Raw genomic sequence first — 21,123 nt, 5'->3', positions numbered from 1 at the left:
GGTTAGGCAAAAAAAGGAAATGAATATACAGAGAAATGGTACAGGACAGTAACAAGGGGTGGGGGGACAGCATAACAGAGGGACAGTTGCAGCATAATAAAGTATAATAATTTTTCTATGAACAGAGATTTCGTCTATCACAGACAAAATTATGTGTGTTTTTGGTCCATAGGGGCACCATATTGACCCTAAAGTATCATATGCATGCTACTGAGCCACAATAGCATGAAGCCAATACCCCAGATGGGGTATATATATATATATATATATATATATATATATATTTATATATATATATATATATATATATATATATATATATATATATATCATGTCACCTTTTTCTCCTCAATCTTTCAAAGTTGGCAAACCCAGTGGTTTTAGTCTTTCCTCATGTGGGTTATCAGCCAGGGTGGGGTCCAGTTTGGTAGCTGCCCTTTGTATTCTGTCACCCTTGCTTATATCCTTCTCACCTTCTCATTTCTCACTCTATCCATCCTCATAACCCCCACCATACTTCTGAAGCACTTCATCTCAAACACATTTAAATTTCACATTAAATTCCAATTCTCTGCCCCATTCAGTGTTATAGTCACAAACTGTTCATATCACCTCTTTGGATCCATTTCCAGATACTTATTTCTCTTGCCATTTTTCATTCCCCAAGACATTTGCTTCCCTCATTATAGTTTACCTCCACCCCTACTCTTTGCCCTACTACATGTGAAACTATGTAATAAAAACTAGCCTCTCCATAAAGACTTACCTTCAATATATTGTTACACTTGTATACCTCATGACTTTACTTTTACCCACATTTACTTTCATTTTCCCTACTACATGTGAAACTATGTAATTAAAACTAGCCTCTCTCCATTAACACTTACCTTCAATATATTGTTACCTTGTACACCTCATCACCTTACTTTTCACATTTACTTTCATTTTCCTCCCTTTGCATACCATTCTAAATTCTGCCACTAATTGCCTCTGTCCCTCCTCTGACCCTGCCACAAGTGCAGTGTTATCAACAAAATACTTGCTCACTTCTTACTTCCCACCACTCTAGCCTTCTATCCTCTGCCCATCACTCACATGATTACTTTTACTCATTGGGCACTGGTAGTTCAAGTATCAAGTCATCTCAGGTTCGTTGCAGGTGTATCTTTACATCAATATTATCTTGGTTTCTTCACCCTTGTATCATTATATTATTCATTGGTATTTTTATTATGTTGCCCCAGGATTCCTTACTCCTCAGTCTCCCATTCTTCCCATATTACCCCTCCACAATTAAAGTTGCCAATTAGAGTTATATTTTCACTTTTTTCAATAAACCGTTCTAGTTACTTGGCATTACTTCACTGATTTTAGAGGGATATATGCCACTGTGATGTCATTTTCCATCTTAACTTGTATTACTTATATTCATTATCTTGGCCATTCTTTCTTCCATTTCCACTTCGTACACCTTTATTTACCACTATCATCACACCACTTAGTAATTATGGGTGACTTTAACTCTAAAGAAATATGTTGGGAGATGACAATGAAAGGTGGAGAGGTCCTTTAGGGTAATATACTAATGGACATGACCATTGAATACACAATGACTCAATGGGTAAAAGTGAATACCTAATATAGAAATAATGAAGAACCATTAAGACTAGACTTAATATTTACATCAGAGCCTGAAATTGAGGATAAGATTGAATAAAAGACACCAATTGGGAAGAGTGACCATATACAACTTGAGCTTGAACTAAGAGAGGAATTTTTTTTGGAAGAAATGAGGAACACAACAAAAGTAGACTAATGTACAACAAAATGTATTTTGAGAAACTGAAAATTCTTTCAAAAAGTGATTTGGGAAAACTTCTTTAACCCCTTCCATACGGTGCCGCACACGTAGGCGTCATGGACTTAGATCTCGGTGGCAGCAGCCAATGCCAGCCGTACGACGTGTCGTAATAATACTCGCATCATAAAATATAGTCACCGCTTATATCGATCGTTCTCTCTTCACCCGTGAATTTTGATAACCATAGAAAATGTGATTACAAAAGAATTAGAAAGAATGTCATTATGGAGGGGCGACTACAATAAATATAATCAAGACGCCGATATGGCAGCCTCGCGAATACACTCGCTCCCCATGACGCCTACGTGTGCGGCACCGTATGGAAGGGGTTAATGAAGAAACACAGGTGGAAGAGAAATGGACGATATTAAAAGAAATCTATAATGAAAGAGTGGATAAATATATACCAAAACAAAAACAGGAAAAGGTGTACAGTAAGTGCTGATATAAAAAAAATATAGTGAGGCAAAAGATAAAAGAAAAAGCCTAGAAAAGATGGAAAAAAAGAAAAATTGGGAAAGTGGCAAATATATATCAAAGAAATGAATATGTAAAAATACACAGGGAAGAAAAAAGAAACTATGAAAACGACCTATTAGACAAATGTAAGGATCAACATAGATTATTCTACAGATATATAAATGGTAAATTAAAAAATAAACAAAATAGTGAAAGTACATCAAGGGAATGAACATATAGAAATGGCTGAAATTATGAACAAACATTTCAAGTCTGTATTCACAAATGAAAATACAATTGGGATAAAGGAAAGGGAGAAGGATCCCCCCCAGTGAAAGAAATGATTGGGGGGAGACCAAATAATAAACCTTGATCTCAGAAAATGACATGGACTGGACGAAATTGCAAGTTGGATACTAAAAGAATGTATAGATGAACTAACAGATAAAATATATAATAGATTGCTTACTCAAAGAAGGAAGCACTACAAGACTGGAAAAATGCCATTATTGTGCCAATATATAAAGGAGATAAGGAAGACCCAACAAACTATAGACCTGGTTTCCCTTACAAGCACAAGCACAAAAATAAGTGAAAAAGTTATAAAAAATAGATGGACTATCTAGAAGAAAATATACTGAATCAAAAACAATTTGGTTTTAGAAAAAGAAGATCATGTACCACAAACTTGATTTGTTTTTATTCATGGTTAATAGATATAATGCAAGAAAGGGACAGATGGGCAGATTGTGCTTTCCTGGATTTTCAAAAGGTGTTTGATAAAGTACTACACAAAAAACTATTAAGAAAACTTGAAGAACAGGAGGTGTACAAGGAAAATTATTGAAATGGATGGAAGATTTCTTGCATGGGAGGAAAATGAGGGTGGTAGCTGGAGATAGTCAACCTGGGAAGAAATAATAAGTGGAGTCCTACAGGGTTCAGTATTAGGTCCGATAATGTTTGCTATATATATATATATATATATATATATATATATATATATATATATATATATATATATATATATATATATATACATACACATATGTATACCAAGGCTTTTTCCCCCTTACAAGGGAGGTAGCCAAAAAGGAAAAGGCATAAAATCATTCCCACCCATTCCATCCCTGAATACACTCCACACCCCTCCACCCTCCCTGGTGAGGGAGACTGAGATACTGATTGTAATATATATTTATATATACATATAAATGACATGGATGAAGGTGTAGAATGTTATATGAACTTCTTTGCAGACAACACAAAACTACTAAAGAAAGTACAGAAAAAGACTGTGAATCACTACAGAGAGACCTGGACAAAGTCTGGGAATGGAGCCAAAAGTGGGAAATGAACTTCAACATCAAGAAATGTAGTATAATAGAGTGTAGAAAAAGTAAAAAGAGAATATCAGGACAATATAAAATCAGTACAAAAGAAGTAAAGAAAGCTCCGAAAAAGACCTAGGAGTAATTATCATCAAATACATGACCCCAGATAAGTATATAAACAAAATAGTTGGAGAAACCTACACTTTACTAAGATTAAAAAAAGGTGGCTTTTAATTACTTGGATGAAGTAATGGAAAAAAAAAAAAAAAAAAAAAAAAATATTAGTCACATTGATAAAACCAAGATTGGAATACACTGTGACACTATGGACACCCAGTACAAAAAAGAATATAAAGAAATTAGAAAGAATCCAAAGAGCAACAACAAAGATGGCCCTAACACTTTCAAAGTTGACATAAGAACAAGGATTGTCTAAACTGGAACTACCAACCCTGGAACAAAGAAAAGAAAAAGGAGATGTATTGGCCATTTACAGAATCATGAAAAGCATGGAAGTCCTTGACAGAAAAGACTTGTTAAAGTGGAAAAAAAAAAAAAAAAAGATAATTATAGAAGATATCTGGAAAAAAAAGTTTTCCACATAGAGTGGTAGATGTCTGGAACAAATTAGACAAAACAAAAGTGTGTTCAAACACCATGCAAGAATTTAAGAAACTAGATGCTGAGAGATACAAAGACGGGTCACTATGAGCATAGCTCCCCTTCCCGTGTAATACAACTAGGTAAAACCTCTCATTTTATCTCCCAGAATGTCAGTATTTCCATTGAGCTCCATTTTGGCAAAGCAGATGTCCACCCCTTTCTCCTTGAAAGTCACTTCTGATATTGCTGATATAATTTCTTCTGTATTTGTATTGGCTATATCTAGGCCTTTTATTTCCTTTGCCCTATTTCTCCTCTGGATCTTTTTTCAAGTACCACTTTAACCCCTGATCCATCACTCCAATAAAGCTGTTCATGCTTCACTTAATTTTTTTTTTTTTTCTAAGATTCCACCAGTCCTCTTATTTCCTCTTTCTCCTATTCCATTGTATCCCTTCGTACCCAAAATTTCTTTAATTTCTCTACATTTGCTAGTTTCTATGTCTTGATAATTCATCATTCTTGTACATGTCTGCCTAATCTAAAAACTTTTATTTCTTTGTGCATGCTTTTCTCATTGCCTGTTATTGTTTGTACCTTTCTTTTATTCATTGTTATTTTCTTGTAAATGTCCCCCTTGCCATCCCACCACTATAATGCATTTTCATTTGCTACTCCTCTTATCATTATTTCTTATTTTTAATCACACTTATCACACCCTTGACATTTTCCTTTTTCTTATTTTGTTGGTCCATAATTTTTCTTGTAACCGTACTTGGTCTTAATATTCAACCACCCAATTTGTCCTTGTTTGATCTCTCCAATATTTTTTTCATTTCCATTAGCCTTCTTAATGTTTTGTATGGTTCCAAATTTCTGAATTTTCTCTTTTTAATTTGCTATATTCACCTTTAATTCTTCAAGTTCTACTCTATATGCCTCTTTTATTAAATCCATTTCACAATTCTTCAAAATGTGTGAATTTGTCATTTAGTTGGACATTTGTTTCAAAAGGTGTTGTATGTCTGTTCTGGTGGTAGTGGTCCTCCTCCTCCTCCTCCTCCTCCTCCTCCTCCTCCTCCTCCTCCTCCTCCTCCTCCTCCTCCTCCTCCTCCTCCTCCTCCTCCTCTTCCACCTCCTCCTCCCTCTTTCTTCTTCACCTCCTCCTCCTTCTCCTTTTTCTTCTTCTTTTTCTTCTCCTTTTTCTTTCTCTCCTTTTTATTCTCCCTCTTCTTCCTCCTCATCATCTCCTCCTTGTTTAGAGATTTGAGTGCATGCTTTTGTGTGGAATATGTGGTAGGTTATAAATGTTTGAGTATGTTGCTGGTCTAGTTTTTATGTTCTGTTGGTGGTACTTGAGAGATGTGATGGGTGTGTGGGTGTTAAGTGTTCTGGCATAGAGCTGTGTTCCCATCATTTCCATGTGTTCAGTGGGGAAGATTTTGGTTTTGTATTCAGGTGTCAAACTGGGTTGGTTTTGGTGCATGCTGCTATTATTATCAGTGATCCAATGTAATGTAAGTTTGCCTTCATGTGGAGGCATATTTGTTGAAGGTCCTTTAGTTGTGGTGTATGTGTTTTCTTGTAAACTATAGTTAAGTAAATACAGTTAGGTAAATAGATCCAGCAACTTGTGGATTAACTGAACAGAGGTTCAAGCTAAATACTTCAATTTATAGCCAACTTTGATTGATGAAGGCAAAAAGGTGGAACCCTATGAATATAACTTTTGCTATATGTTATACTCATGTGAGTTCATGTATGCTGTTCCCATAATTGATCATTAGTTTAGTAAAATGTATTTTTTATTTTCAGACTGGGCAAAGAAAGAGGTAACAGTAGTGGAAGCAACAGCAGTAGCAACAGTAATGGTATTGACATTGAATCCAACAGACAAGGCAGCCCTGCCATTGCTTCCACACCATCATCATCACATGAAAGCTGTGCCTCCTCCACTTCCACATCACCACCACCTCCTTCAGAACTTCACTCCACTCCACCACAGGCTTCCTCACCCATGCCCATGATTTCATCCAGTGCACAGTCTCTCTCATCACCCATGCCCACACCTCCTTCTTCTTTATCATCATCAGAACCTTCATCATTACCTTCTTCAGCCTCTCCACTCACATCTCAATTTCAGTTAAGAGGAACCACAGCTAATTCCCTCTTCTCTGATAACAGTAACAGCTTTTTCTCATGTGACCCATCTCTCCCACCAGCCAACCTTCAGAGACCCACACCACCACCACCACACAACAGTACAGAACACACAGAAATGACTCATTCACATCACATACAACAGCAGCAGCAGCAGCAGCAGCATTTGCCAAGCAGCATAGACTCTTTTGGTGCTCTTTCTGAACAAGGTATGGATGCTAGAACATTATTTATCTTCCATAAATTGTTAGGGTTTTAAGTTGAGGCATGATGTTGATAATAGGGTGTGATGTGTAATGTCTTATGAAACATTTGTGTATACATCAAGTAAATATTTTATCTCCTGGTAGTTACATACATATACCAAAGGCTCTTTCTCCCTAACCAGGAAGATAGACAAAAATCAAAGGCATAAAATCCACTCCCATCCATTCCATCCCCACATACTCCACTCTCATTCACCCCCCCTCCCTCCCTCTTATCTTGGCTCCTTCTGGATGACTGGTCATCCCTGCATCTTGTCAACTGCCCTGGGTCAGAAGCAGTGTTGCAAGACAGCACATCCATAGCAAGGCAGCTTCATTAAATCAGTGACCCCCCCCCCCTCCATCCCCTTGTGCAGAAAAAGATAAGACGAGGAGAAATCCCTTTGGGATGCATCAAATTTTTTTCACACATACTCCTTCACCCCCATCCCCCACCCACTCCCATTCATGCATCACAGCATCATCCATAAACAACCATTCTCCATTCACCCCTATCTTCTGTCATCTCCCTTCCTTCCTCAACAGGCATTCCCCTCTTTCCCAATGCCCCTTTTACCCCATCCATCCATCTCATCCTTGGTTGCCCCCTCATGTTCACTCCTTCTACCTCTGCTTTCCACACCTCTTTTACTAATCTTTCTTCACTAATTCTTTCCATGTGTCCAAATCATCCCAGTAATCTTTCATCAACCCTATCTCCCAACTCCCTTTCTACCCCCGTTCTCCTCACCTTCTTTCTCATTTTATCCAGCCAAGTAACCCTTATACTTTCAGGTACCTCATCTCAAACACATTCAAACTCCTCTCTTCCTCTCTTATGTTCTATGTTTCTGCCCCATATAGTGCTATTGGCATAATTACTCCTTCATACAATCCCTCTTAGCATCCATTCCCAAATATCTATTTCTCATTACACTTTTTAATCCCTCAAGGCATTTACTTGCTTCTCTCAATCTACATTCTACCACCACTCCTCCCTTTCCCACCACATTCGCACCCACGTATCTAAAACTATCCACTTCCTCTAGTCTCTCTCCCTTAATACTCCCTTCCAGTCTGCTGCCACTCTCTCCCCTTGTACATCTCATTACCTTACTTTTACCCACATTTATCTTCAACTTCCTTCTTTCACACACCTTCCCAGACTGTCACTAACTTCTTCAGTCCCTCCTCTGATCCTGCCACAAGCACATTGTCATCAGCAAACAACAACTGGCTTATTTTCTCCATTTCTTTTAACCATTTCCAATCCCCTGCCCATTACCCTTGCAATTACCTCTCGCACCACCCCATCCATGTGGTAGTTACATTAAAAAAAAAAAAAAAAAAAGTTGGTCGCTTATTAAGCACTGAAAAATGTATACATGTGTATGAAATTATTTTAGTAAACCACATTTTTATTTTCTTCAAAGCTTGGATACATACTATGATATTTGTCCAGATTTTATGTTTACTAAAACAATATTGATATTTGGGTGTGATGTGCAGTGTTACATGAAACATTTGGTTTTACATACTGAAGGGCTCTCCCTCTTATAAAAGAGTGGCAGAGCCAAAGCATCCACTCCTCCCACATCCCATAAAATCCCAGTCGTTGCCCCTCCCTTCTTACCTTAGCGTTGTATGGATGAAAGGTCATCCCAGTCTCCCATCACACTGCTTGGGTCAAAAGCAATGTAACAAGGCACAGGACCTCTACAGCACGGTTTGGCAGCCAGAGCTGATTTGCCCCTACGACCTCGTAAAATGATTGAAGCTCAAGATATCTACTTGATTTCTTGCAAAATTATTATGCTGGGAAAGGGTAATGGAAGAATGATTTATAGCTCTGGTCCTTAGGGGTGCCTCATAAAAGTCCCCGAGTATTGACTACATGTAACCGTGCACTCCCTCAGTCTAGGGATTTGTATGTACATTTGATAATCTCTGTAGTTGGTATGATTGATTGAACATTAGAAATATGTACATATTATACATGAAATCATCTTGGTAAAATATATTTCCATTTTCTGAAAAAGCTCATGACACACGAAATACTAATTTATACACATTTTCTGTTTTCCAGAATGGACAAGGAATAAATCTGAAGCTTCCTATGCCTTGGATGAGGTGTTCCCATCACAGAATCGCTCAAACAATACATGGAACTCTATATTTGAATTTGACAAAAGTGATGAATTGTCAACTATGAACAATTTAGTAGATGATGAGCTAGGCTTTGATCCGTTTGAAGAAACAAACAAAGCACTAGCAGAAGATATTAAAATAGAACAAAAGCAGCAACAGCAAAGACATCAACATCAGCCACATCCTCAGCATCAGCATCATCACCATTTGCATCAGCATTTACATCAACAACAGCAACAACAGCAGCAGCAGCAGCAACAGCAGCAGCAGCAGCAACAACAGCAACAACAACAACAGCAACAACAACAACAGCAACAACAACAACAGCAACAACAGCAACAACAACAGCAACAACAACAACATCAACAACAAGGATTCCGAAGTGGCCTCAAGACCTTGATGGAGAGTTACTCATCTGCTCCTTCTTCACAAAGTAGAGCACGTCTCCCACCTCCAGGTTTCAATGGGCTCAACTTCAACTCTTATAATCTTAGGCCACAGGAAGCCAGTAAACTTCTGCCACCATTCCTTTCAGGTTTGAATGGCACAGCAAGTCTTGGTACTCAGGGCCTTGGCACCTCTGGTGCTCCAGGAATGAATGGTCTTGTCAACACAAGCAATGGCCTAGGAGTGCCACCAGGTGTTGGAGGAAGTCTGCTGGGTAACAATGGGGGACTGAATAGTCTTGGAGGTCTGGGAGGTGGCATGGGCCCTGCAGGGCTGCCACCTCATATTTTACCACCAGCATCACTTTTAGGCAATGATGCTTCCCTAAACCCCCAAGGACCTCCCCCTCCAGGCCTGGGTGGTTTGCACAAGGATGCCTTTCTACTCAAAGACCTAGAAAATGGCTTACGCAACATGTTCCCCTCCATCAGTTCTGTCAATACCATGAATGCTGTCAATAGCCTCAATTCCTTGGCGGGTAATGGAGGTGGGAGCAGTGGCAATGGTGGAGCGCCAAACAATACACTCAGCAGTTTTATCAGTATGGCTCAGCAACAACAGCAGCAGCAGCAGCACCATCACCAACATCCATTGCAACCCAATCTTCTACACCAACTTACTATGAACTCAATGGCAAATTCACAAAAAGGTATGTAATTAATGGACTATTGGTATTATTGTAATTTCCTCTAGCATGTTTTTTTTTTGTGGGCATACTTCCTAGAGTTCCTATGGTTTACAGTCAATCTGTTGCCTCCTACAGCTCCTAGGTAACTGCCAGTGGCCATCAGATAGGTCTACAGATCACACAAAGGAGAGATTCTGTGTTGTCTGGGTAGGGTTAGAGTGGAACAATGTAGGATGAGGTACATGTTGTCATAAGTACAATGGATACATATGGGACAGTTTGAGTTTGTGGCCAGGCCTACCTACTCTGTATTGGTGCTGTTTAATTGTGTAGTAGCCTGAACACAGCCTTGCCAATGTGGGTCTTACTTATCATGAGAGAGTTGGGTTCATCAATCAATTGATCTGTTGTCTCTGGTGTCTTGTGCAGAAGACCTGCAGCCTTCAGGTAACCAGCAACAGCTTGGGCAGGATCACCAGTTACTCAGGGAAGATACATTGTGTTTTAATCAATTATTGCCCCAAGTTTCACCAAGTGGAAAACCCACAGCCCCACAATGGCTGGCAACAATCCTCAGAACCTCTCACAGATCTCTTTGGGAAGAAACTGTGGGCTGTTGTCTATATTGTATCAGTATGGGACTGTTTCTTTATCAGTGGCTGAAAGCCAGAGCTGATTTGCCCCTATGACCTCTTAATATGATTGAAGCTGAAGATATCTACTTGATTTCTTGAAAGTTGTCAGCCCTCCATATGTGAAAAAGTGTAAGAAATGTAAGTGAAGTTGATAAAGAGAGATCTTAGGCTCAGTCCAGAGACAGAATGCCATCCCCTCAGGGCTGCATATTCTGATGGAAATTATGGGTTGATGGGCTTTGAAAATGGGCACCTTTGCTCTTCATTTTGTAGAACCACCACATGCAGGAGAAAGGAGAAGTTTAAATGTGTTTGAGATGAAGTGTTGGAAAAGTATGAGAGTTTACAAAGTTGGATATAGAAACGAGGAGAGCAGTGATGGAAAAGGAGATAGCAGATAGGGTTGATGAAAGATTACTGGGATGATTTGGACACATGGAAAGAATTAGTGAAGAAAGATTAGTAGAGTTGTGGAAGGCATAAGTGGATGGATTGAACTTGATGGGATGATCAAGGTTGAGATGGATGGATGGGGTGAAAGGGGCTTTGAGCAAGAAGGGAATGACTGTCGAACAAGGAGGGGAGATGGCAGGAGATAGCGATGAGTGGAAAATGGCTGTGTATGGATGATACTTTGACACAGCCCAAAGGAATTTCTCCCCATCATCTCCATTTTCCAAACAAGGGAATGTAGGTGGGGTCACCGATTAAGTGAAGCAGCCTTGCTGTGGATGTACTGTGTCTTGCTGCAGTGCTTCTGGCCTGAGCAGTTGGGATGACCCAGACAGTGACTTCCCTTCATCCCTGAGGAGCTAAAATGAGAGGGAAACAAGGGTGGTGGATGTGAGTGAAATGGGTGGGAGTGTGTGTGTGCCTTTGATTTGGTTACATCCCTTTTAAGGGGAAAGAAGCCCATGTTATATAGATACCACATGCAGGTACCCATCATTGCACCCATATATTGTGTTTGGTAATTGTTAGTGTTGGTAATTGTTAGTGTGGGGCATTGTATTATGAGGTGTTCTGTGTCCTCTTTGTGGTGGTTACATTTGGGGGAGTTTGAGTTTGTGGCCAGACATATTCTGTGTTGGTACTGTTTTAATGCTGGAAGGTGTCCTGAGAGCAGACATGACAGTGGGAATGGATGATAAGAGGAGATTGTATGAAGGGGCAATTGTGCTGACAACACTGTATGGGGCAGAAACATGGAACATAAGAGAGGAAGAGTGTTTGAGATCAAATGCCTGAGAAGTATGGTAGGGGTTACTTGGCTGGATAAAGTGAGAAACAAGGAGGTGAGGAGGAGAGTGGGACTGAAAAAAGAGTTGGGAGATGGGCTGATGGAAAAGTATTGGGATAATTTGGACACATGGAACAAATTAGTGAAGAAAGATTAGTAAGAGAGGTATGGAAGGCAGAGGTGGAGGGAATGAACAAGAGAGATGGATGTGATGGATGGATGGGGTGAAAGGGGCATTGGGAAAGAGGGGAATGTCTGCTGAGGAAGAAAGGGAGAAAGTAGAAGATAGGGGTGAGTTGAGAATGGTTGTGTATGGATGTGATGCATGGAAAGGAGTGGGTGGGGAATGTGGGTGAGAGAGTATGTGTGAATATTTTGACGCAACTTGAAGTGATTTCTCCTTTTTTTTTTTTTTCCCTGCATGAAGGGATGGAGAGGGGGGGAGGGCTCACCGATTAAATGAAGTGGCCTTGCTGTGGATGTGCTGTGTCTTGTTGCATTGTTTCTGAGCCAGTGTAGTGGGTGAGATGTAGGGATAACCTGTCATCAAGGAGGAACCAAGAAAAAATAGGGGAGGGTGGTGAATGGGAGTGGAGTACAGTATGTGGGGATGAAATGGGTGGGAGTGCATTTATGCCATTCACTTTGGCTACGTCCCATGTAAGGGGGAAAAGGTTATTGGTAAATGTATGTATATCTCTTGCCCTCTTTCTCTTTTCTCTCTCTTTTCTCTCCTCTCTCTCTCTCTCTCTCTCTCTCTCTCTCTCTCTCTCTCTCTCTCTCTCTCTCTCTCTCTCTTTCCTTTTTCTCCTCTCTCTCTCCGCCTTTCTCTCCTCTCTCTCTCTCTCTGCCTTTCTCTCCTCTCTCCCCTCTCTCTCTCACCTCTTTTCCTCTCCTCTCACCTCTCACCTCTCCTCTCACCTCTCTTCCTCTCCTCTCTCTTCCTCTCCTCTCTCTTCCTCTCCTCTCTCTCTCTCTCTCTCTCTCTCTCTCTCTCTCTCTCTCTCTCTCTCTCTCTCTCTCCCTCTCTCTCTCCCTCTCCCTCTCCCTCTCCCTCCTCCTCTTCTCTCTCTCCTCCCTCTCTTTCCCCTCTCTCTTCTCTCTCTCCTCTCTTCTCTCTTCTCTCTATCTCTCTCTTCTCTCCTCCTCTCTCTCTCTCTTCTCTCCTCCTCTCCCTCTCTCTCTCTCCTCCTCCCCTCTCCCTCCCCTCCCCCCTCTCTCTCTCTCTCTCTCTCTCTCTCTCTCTCTCTCTCTCTCTCTCTCCCCTTCTCCCCTCTCTCTCTCTCTCCTCCACTCTCTCTCTCTCTCTCCTCCCCTCTCTCTCTCTCTCTCTCTCTCTCTCTCTCTCTCTCTCTCTCTCTCTCTCTCTCTTTCTCTCTTGTCTCTTTTGTCTCCCTCTCGTCTCCCTCCCTCTCTCTTGTCTCTCTCTCTCTCGTCTCTCTCTCTCATCTCTCTCTCTCGTCTCTCTCTCGTCTCGCTCTCTCGTCTCTCTCTCTCTCGTCTCTCTCTCTCTCTCGTCTCTCTCTCTCTCATCTCTCTCTCTATCTATCTATCTATCTCTCTCTGTTTTTTGCTTGTGGTTTCCAATAAGTAGTTTTGTGTCACTACATTCTGTTGGCCAGAAGGGTTGTCTCCCATTTATTGTCATTATTATTTCAAAATCTGATTTTTTTTTTCCAGTGTGTTGAGGAACATAATTTTCTGTAGCCCTTGGGGATAAGTTTCTTTATTTCAATATGGAGTTCGTGATCTTTTTCTGTTGCTTAATTTATGGATAAGTACTGGATTAGGTCATAGTTCTATTAGTTGTTTTCTATATTTTTGAAGTGAAGTCAGTTCATTTTGCTTTTCTGTAGTTTTTGTAAGTGGATTTAATTTTTCTATAAGTACTGTGGTAATCTTTATGGGGAAGTGATTTGAGGGGAGGTCATGGATGGAGTGAGGGGGGAGCGCATTGACATGTCAGGGGAAGTTGCTTATTGGTTACACAGTTAAAGCTCATTCACCCACCTTTCCCATCTCTACACTTTTTTTTTCTTCTTCTTTCTCCTCACCTTTTCCAACTGCTGTATGGAGTTGATGTTTCTGACAGCTCTCTTCCACTTAATCTAGTCATGCTTATCTTCCAGTGCCAACTGTTTGTTCTCAAATCCTTCCTTACACAGTTCATCCACCTCTGCTTCAATCACCTCTATTTCCTTGCACTTTCATTCCCATCACTCTTTTCCCAATGTCCTGTCTCTTCTCATTGTGTTACCATACCATTGCAGTCTTCTTTCCTCCACCTTGTTTAATATCTCCATTACTTTCGTGGTTCATCTTATTCTTGTGTTCCTGATCCTATCCATTTTGGTTATTCCACACATCCATCTAAACATTTTCAGCTCAGCTACATCCAGCTTCATCTGTACTTTCTTTACTGGCCACGTTTCATCTCCATATATCATCACTAGACTTACTACTGTCTAAATACTCATCCTTTAACTTTCATGTCAATTCCATAGGCATGTAGAATCCCTGACCAATTTCTTCAATCATTCTGCTCTAACTGCACTCTTGTGTATTATTTGCATCCAGATTTCTGTCCTTAGCCACCATCAAACCTAGATATTCAGATTCTTGACCTTCATTGAACCTCAGGTTTTCTGTCTGCTGATTTTGACCCCTACAATCCTATAATTGTAACTCCACTACCTCTGCTATTATTGCATATCATGTTATCAGCAGATAGCATGCACCAGGGAGATTGATCTTTTATACTGTGAGACATCACATCCATAATCAAATAAAAAAGTATGGGCTTAAGATCCCTGATGTAATCCAGCTCCAACTGGTATCCATTTCATCAAACCTTCATTTTTAACCTGAGTTCTTGCCTCAATACATATCTTGAATCAACATACTTTTCTGCTACTCTCTTTTCTCTCGCACTCCTCCAAACTTCCTGATGTGGCACACTATCATATGCCTTCTCTAGATCTCAATACCTTGGGGAACATTTACCATGCTCCATGTCACACTGGGTCAAAGGCAATGCAATGAGGCACAGCTCTTCCACAGCAGGGTTTGACTGCCAGAGTTGGTTTATTACCACCACTTCATCATATGGCAACCCTCTCATCCATTTGAAATGATTTATGAAACAGATAAGAATAACATCTCTTGTGGCAGCATCATTCATTCATTCATTCATTCATTCATTCAATTTCCCTCTTCCCTGTTGGACAGATATGCCACATGCATCCAAAGTCCTTTTCAATCCATTCATGCACCACATTCTTGGTCCTCCTTAAACTCACTCCATGTAATTCTATTTTCCACACTCACATTGCTAGTCTTTCCTCATATTTTCATTCCATATACCCAAACCACCTGAGTACTTTGATCTACCTTATCCAAGAGCTCCCTTTCCACCCCAAGCTATCTGTCTCACCTCTATCATTCTATTCTTGTAATACCTATCATGTTTCTTAAACATTGTCTCTCTGTTTTGCTTATAGTTCAAGTGTGCTCCATATAGCACTGAGTACAATCACAACATGTAACTATTTCTAGGAATGAGGTAGATACAATTTGATGAATAAAGACAAACACAACATACCTGGGATGTAGGATATTTGGCAGGAACCTGAGAGGGTCATCTGTTTCCCTGGTAATTTTGGTATCATAACTCGTTAATACTACATAGTAACAATAGTAAGGGCACATCCATACATAGTGCCAACATATGACAAACCTGACAAAATACAAAATGCTGGGGTCTAGTTCAGTTATGCCCCCTTCCTTCTTATTTATATGAGTCAGGATGCACTACCCAGTTCCTTTCATCCAGTTTGTCACATGTCAACAATTTGTGTGAATGTGCCTTAACAACAATAATGAGTGTTACAGAGTTTCACTTACTGGAAACCCACAGTCTCACGGCTGTTTGTGATAGCCTTTAACCAGTTTGGTACCATGACACCTATGTACTGGTCATGAGGCACAAGTGAGTACATGAGGATGCCGGAGTTTTGATTAATTACTGTATTTTACGGCTTGCAAGAGGCACCCTAATATTTGAAAGAAATTTCTAAGAAAAATAAAAATCATTCTCATACAAGAACACATTCACCATATACCCAACCACTGAACACAAAAACATAAGAAGCAAGGACGACACGTATTGGACGTATTGTTTACATTACGAAATCACTTGTCAGATTTTGTTTGTATGGCGATGATACTGGTTGGTGATTAGTAAATATACTATACATTTTTCATTGTCCAAGGGTGGTTCTATTTTCATAAAAATTAGTTAAAAATTTAAAAAATATGGATGTAGATGTATAAAACTCCACTGCCAAATCATTTTTTCGGTAGGCGGTGGTCCAAAGTGTCTTTCTGCTGCTCTTTTATAGTGTTCTTTGGCATATCGTACAACTTGTAGCTTGTGTGCGATAGTATAACTAAACCGTTTTGATGAACTAGCCATGGGTGATAATTTCCAGGACAAAAAATCTTATGACACATGTGATAGCCTGGTGGTAACTGATAAAGGCACCTGGCATTTGCATGCGTTCGTGTGTGTGTGTGTTGCTATGAGACGAGGGAATGGCCCGTTTTCTCTACACGCCAAGTAGGCTCCAGGAAGGATTATGTTATTGGAAATACTTGTAACAGCTAAGTACTGAGTTTACATAATATAAAAGGTTGAATTAAATAGTACTTAAGCTAACATCATAGTGTAATGACTCAACATACAAATCCAGGTCACTATCAGTCAAGTGTCCAAGCTTACATGAGCCTGGGTGTTGCCTTGCAATACAACATTTGTCTTGGAAGACGCATTAGCATTTTTCAGGGTATTTTTTAGGAAAAAAGTGCGTCTTGTAAGCCGTAAAATACGGTATACATATTTTTTGTAATTGTACATGAGTTACCCCCGGATTCTGTGAACTGGTTTGATCATGTTTTCTGTTTTTATTATTACTCAGAGTAAAAAAGAATGAGTAATACAGCATTGACTTTATGATGTGAATACTGTAGTGTGATGCAAATTACATATGGCAGCCAATGCTGCACATGAGAATTTGAGTCATACTGAAGTGGTTAAACATTCCCATAGATATCTCTGGGAAGAAAGGTTACAATTGCTCCAATGTCATTAGTTTTTAGTTATAGGAGGGGTCCACTTGCCAGATCTCAGCTCTTTATGTGAAAAGATGGAGGAAACACAAAATTGATAGAAATTTTGGGTCCAGTCTAGGGACTCTGCCTTCAGGGGGCTGCACCTCCAGATGGAGGTGAAAATGTTGATGGGTTTTGAAAATGGGTGGCACGGAGATGATTTTTTTTCTGACAACATCATCTCCCAAAACCACCACTTCCAGATATCAGTTGTCACCATAATAATATCTAAACTTCTTCTAACTACAGTATGGATGAGGCCAGTATTAGACATGAGATAACATTGGTTTTGATTATGCATCTTTGGGTTTCATAAATCAAAAGAGACCTGACTACCTGCTTGTGGTGGTCCAGCAAGATGGACAGCAGAGTTGTCCATTTTCAAAACCCATCAACCCCCTCACCTCCATGAAGTACAGGGCTGACACTCATCCTCTAGACTGGGCTCAAGTGGTCCAGCTAGGTCTCTGTGAACTTCACTTGCATTTTGTACACCTTTTCTCACATGGAGAGGTGACAACCAGAGATTGCACCCTTTCTATTATTTTCAGTCAGTGACTTAGAAAAGGTAAAAGGCACAAATAGACAGATCTTGACAGAAGAGGAGGCATTAAGGGGAATTATTTTAGAGAGCTGTTGAATGTGGAGGAGGATAGGGAGGGATTGGTGGTAGCAGTGGTATGTGCTAAGAAAATGACAGTGATGGGAAAGGAAAATGAAGGAAAAATAAGAAAAGGTGAGGTGTAAGTAGCTCTGAAGATGATGAGAGTAGGCAAGGCATCAGGGTTAGTTGGTATCATATGGAGTGTCTAAAAAAGGAAGGTACACTAGTAGTGGACTGTCTATTGAGGTTGTTTAATATGTGTTTAAGGGAGGGTAGAGTGCCTGAAGACTGGAAGAGTGCCTGTATAGTTCCATTTTACAAAGGAAAAGGGGACAAATGTGAGTGTAGTAGTTTCAAAGGGATAATTTTGTTGAGTGTAATTGGGAAGGCTTATGGGAGGGATTTGGAGAGAAACAGAGTAATTGGTGAGGAACAGTGTGGGTTTAGGAAAGGTGGGTATTGTGTGGATCACATTTTTGTGGTAGGGCAGATATGTGTGAAAGCTTTAGGAAAAGGTAAGGATATTTTTTGTGCCCTTATGGATTTGGAAAAGGCTTATGACAGGGTAGACAGAAAGGCACTGTGGGAGGTTTTGCAGTTATATGGGATTAGGGGAAAGCTGTTAAGAGCATTCAAGAGTTTTTATAAGAGTAGTAGAGCCTGTGTTAGAATTGGAAACGGAGAGAGCAAGTGGTTAGAGGTAAGCATGGTACTGCATTGGGGATGTGTCATATCACCATGGCTTTTCAATTTATAGATGGGGTGATGTGGGAGGGGATTGGAGATGGTTAAAGAAAATGGAGAAAAGTGGGAGGTGAGCCTGTTGTTTGCTGATGATGATGTGCTTGTGGCAGGGTCAGAGGGAGGATTAAGGTAGTAAGTGACAAAGTTTGGGGAGGTATGCAATAGGAGAAAGTTGAAAGTAAATGTGGGTTAAAGTAAGGTGATAAAATGTACAAGGGGAGAAGATGGCAGCAAATTGGAAGTGAATGTTAAGGGGGAGAGGCTGGAGGAAGTGGAGTTGGAGATAAATGTAGATTGAGAGAAGCAAGTAAATGCCTTGGGGTATTAAAAGTGTCATGAGAAATAGTTATCTGGGAATGGATGCAAAGAGGAGATTGTATGAAGGGGTGATTCTGCTAATGTTATTGTATGGAACAGAGACTTGGTGTTTAAGAGAGGTTGAGATGAGGAGTTTAAAGTGTTTGAGATGAAATGTCTGAGAAATATGGTAGGGGTTACTAGGTTGGATAGAGTGAGAAATGAGAAAATTAAGAGAGAGGGAGTGGAAAAGGAGGTGGCAGATAGGGCTGATGAAGGAGTATTGGGATGATTTGTACACATGGAAAAAATGAGTGGAGAAAGATTAGTAAAAGGTGTGTGGAAGGCAGAGGTGTAGGGAGTGAACTTGAGGGGAGGACCAGTGATGAGATGGATGGATGGGGTGAAGGGGTGTTGAACAAAAGGGGAATGTCTGTTGAGGAATGAAGGATGAAGGCAGGAAATAGGGATGAGTGGAGAGTGGCTGTGTATAGATGATACTGTAGTACAAGGAAGGGAGAGGAGGGGATGGGGGGTTAGGGGGTGCTTATGTGTAAATGATATTTTGATGTAGACTGAAGGGATTTCTCCTTGTCTTCTCATTTTGTGCATAAGGGAATGGAAGGGGGAAGGGTTGTCAAATAAGTGATGTCACGGACTAGCCTCTGTATTTGAGTTGATGTGTCAAATCTCGGCCATGACTGGAGCAGTTCCTCAATCCAGTATATAGTATGACTATTTTGCCTTTTAAAGTGATTTTTCACTTCACAAGGACAGCAAGATGGTGGGGTGCAAAACTATTTAATTCACATAATATAAGATATGTACAATTTACCCTAACCTGGTGTATATGGGACATGTGCGGGGTACAAACGAGGGAGTCGGAGAGGGAAGCCAATGCCTGCATCTCTTAGATTTATACCAACCCCAAGCAACACAGTGCCAGCAGCAAGTGCCATTTTTTATTATTATTTTTTTTTTATTATTATTATTTTTTTTTTATTATAAATATAAACCTAGCCTAACCTACCTGGCTTTACACAATCTATTCACTTCTTTATTTTTGTGTGAAGAAGGCTTATAATTTTTCAGTTTCTAGTTATCTAACAAAAAGGGAGGACACCCTCTATAATAATGAGGATGCTACTTCTTCGTCATCATTCATGGCAACCTCCAACCTGCCCGAGTCGTGTACTCCTCCACTGCTGGTTTGTAATTCCTCCTGCAACTGGGACACTCACATGAGGAAAAGCCTAATTCACATTTAAATCTTATCTAATTTAAGAGAACCTACTAGTTGGTTGAGTTTAATGTCACTAGGGATTTTCATTAAGGATGTTGAGCAAATATGGTTCATGCTAGAAGCTTATGGTGCCATATTTGTGTCTCTTTGTGTCAGTGATGTGTCATGGAGCATGACAGTGAAGTGGCCTTCCTGTGGATGTACTGTGTCTTGCAACGTTGCTTCTGACCCAGGGCAGTGGGTTTGGACTCAAGGATGACCTGTCATCCATGAGGAGCTAAGATGAAAATGAGAAAAGGGTGGTGGATAGGAATGAAATAGGTGGGAGTAGGTACATGCCTTTGACTTGGCTACCACCCTTATAAAGGGGAAAAATATTTTGGTATATGGACTTAGAAACAGCCCCACACCACTGCATCACAGACAGCAATCCAAAATTTCTTCCCAGAGATCTTTGGAAGGCCCCAGAGACTTGCCTGTTGGTGTGGGGCTGCAGCTGCAGCTTTTCCACTTTGTGCAACTCAAGGAAGTTATTATCAATCACATATATTTTCAACTTAAGGAGTAAAGAGGGAACAACTCTATTGGTGAAATGGATAGCATACATTATTTTACATGATTTATTTCTGTTGCAATAAACCTCTCTGGTCTAGGAACATTAGTATATTTTTATAGACATTCTTGCAGACAGTTAAACAAGTTTTACAGTGATGCCTTACATCATATTGCTTGACAAAAAAATGTTTGATTGTAACCAGTTATGTATAGGACAATATTGTAGAGAAATGCATCAAGTTATACTTGTTCCAAACTGGCAAGACCCTAATTATATAAAAAGTTATGATTTAACTTTTTACAAATAACTAATTCTGTGGTGAGGAGTATACAGTATCCTACCAACTAGCTGAATGATAGTAAGATAACACTTGATGATTGAAGAGATTGTGATCAAATTTATACTCTACAGTAGAGATGGAATGACTGTGAACCTTGCAGGTTGGAACAACAGTGGTGCCCCTGACCTGACAGCCCTTGACCCAGCCATAGTGTCCTCAGGTCAACTCACAGACTCTCGCTCAGACTCACCTCCACACTGGATGAAGGCTATGGAACAGCTTGTTGGTTCTGATGTTGCTACCACCAGTTCTGCCCCACCTCCTGGCCTCTGGAATAACCTCTTGCCCTACAATCTGGCTTCAGCAGGGTTATCTGCAAACAGTGGTATGGGAGGTCCCAGTCCACACCCTTCCATGTCCACACGATCAGCAGCAGCACCACCAGCAGGAACCATCTGGCCACCAACATC

The 21,123-nt window shown here is 40.3% G+C and overlaps 1 protein-coding gene across 4 annotated transcripts in view; it reads left to right on the top strand.

Annotated features, from left to right (window-relative positions):
• LOC143022228 (uncharacterized) overlaps nt 1-21,123 on the top strand; it is an 88,320-nt gene that overhangs the window by 59,152 nt on the left and 8,045 nt on the right. For 3 of the 4 annotated variants that reach the window (XM_076180347.1, XM_076180363.1, XM_076180355.1), the window contains exons 8-10: nt 6,073-6,626; nt 8,749-9,906; nt 20,814-21,123. The exon at nt 20,814-21,123 is cut by the window's right edge and continues 71 nt beyond it. In XM_076180347.1, coding sequence (XP_076036462.1) covers nt 6,073-6,626; nt 8,749-9,906; nt 20,814-21,123 — 2,022 coding nt within the window. Of the gene's footprint in view, nt 1-6,072; nt 6,627-8,748; nt 9,907-20,784 lie in introns of all 4 variants that reach the window. The other variant, XM_076180372.1, reaches the window with a different exon arrangement.

This window comes from Oratosquilla oratoria, chromosome 3, assembly GCF_046742065.1.
Source record: "Oratosquilla oratoria isolate Oo_2021 chromosome 3, ASM4674206v1, whole genome shotgun sequence".
NCBI classification, from domain to species: Eukaryota; Metazoa; Arthropoda; class Malacostraca; order Stomatopoda; family Squillidae; genus Oratosquilla; species Oratosquilla oratoria.
This window is presented reverse-complemented; position numbering and strand designations above follow the sequence as displayed.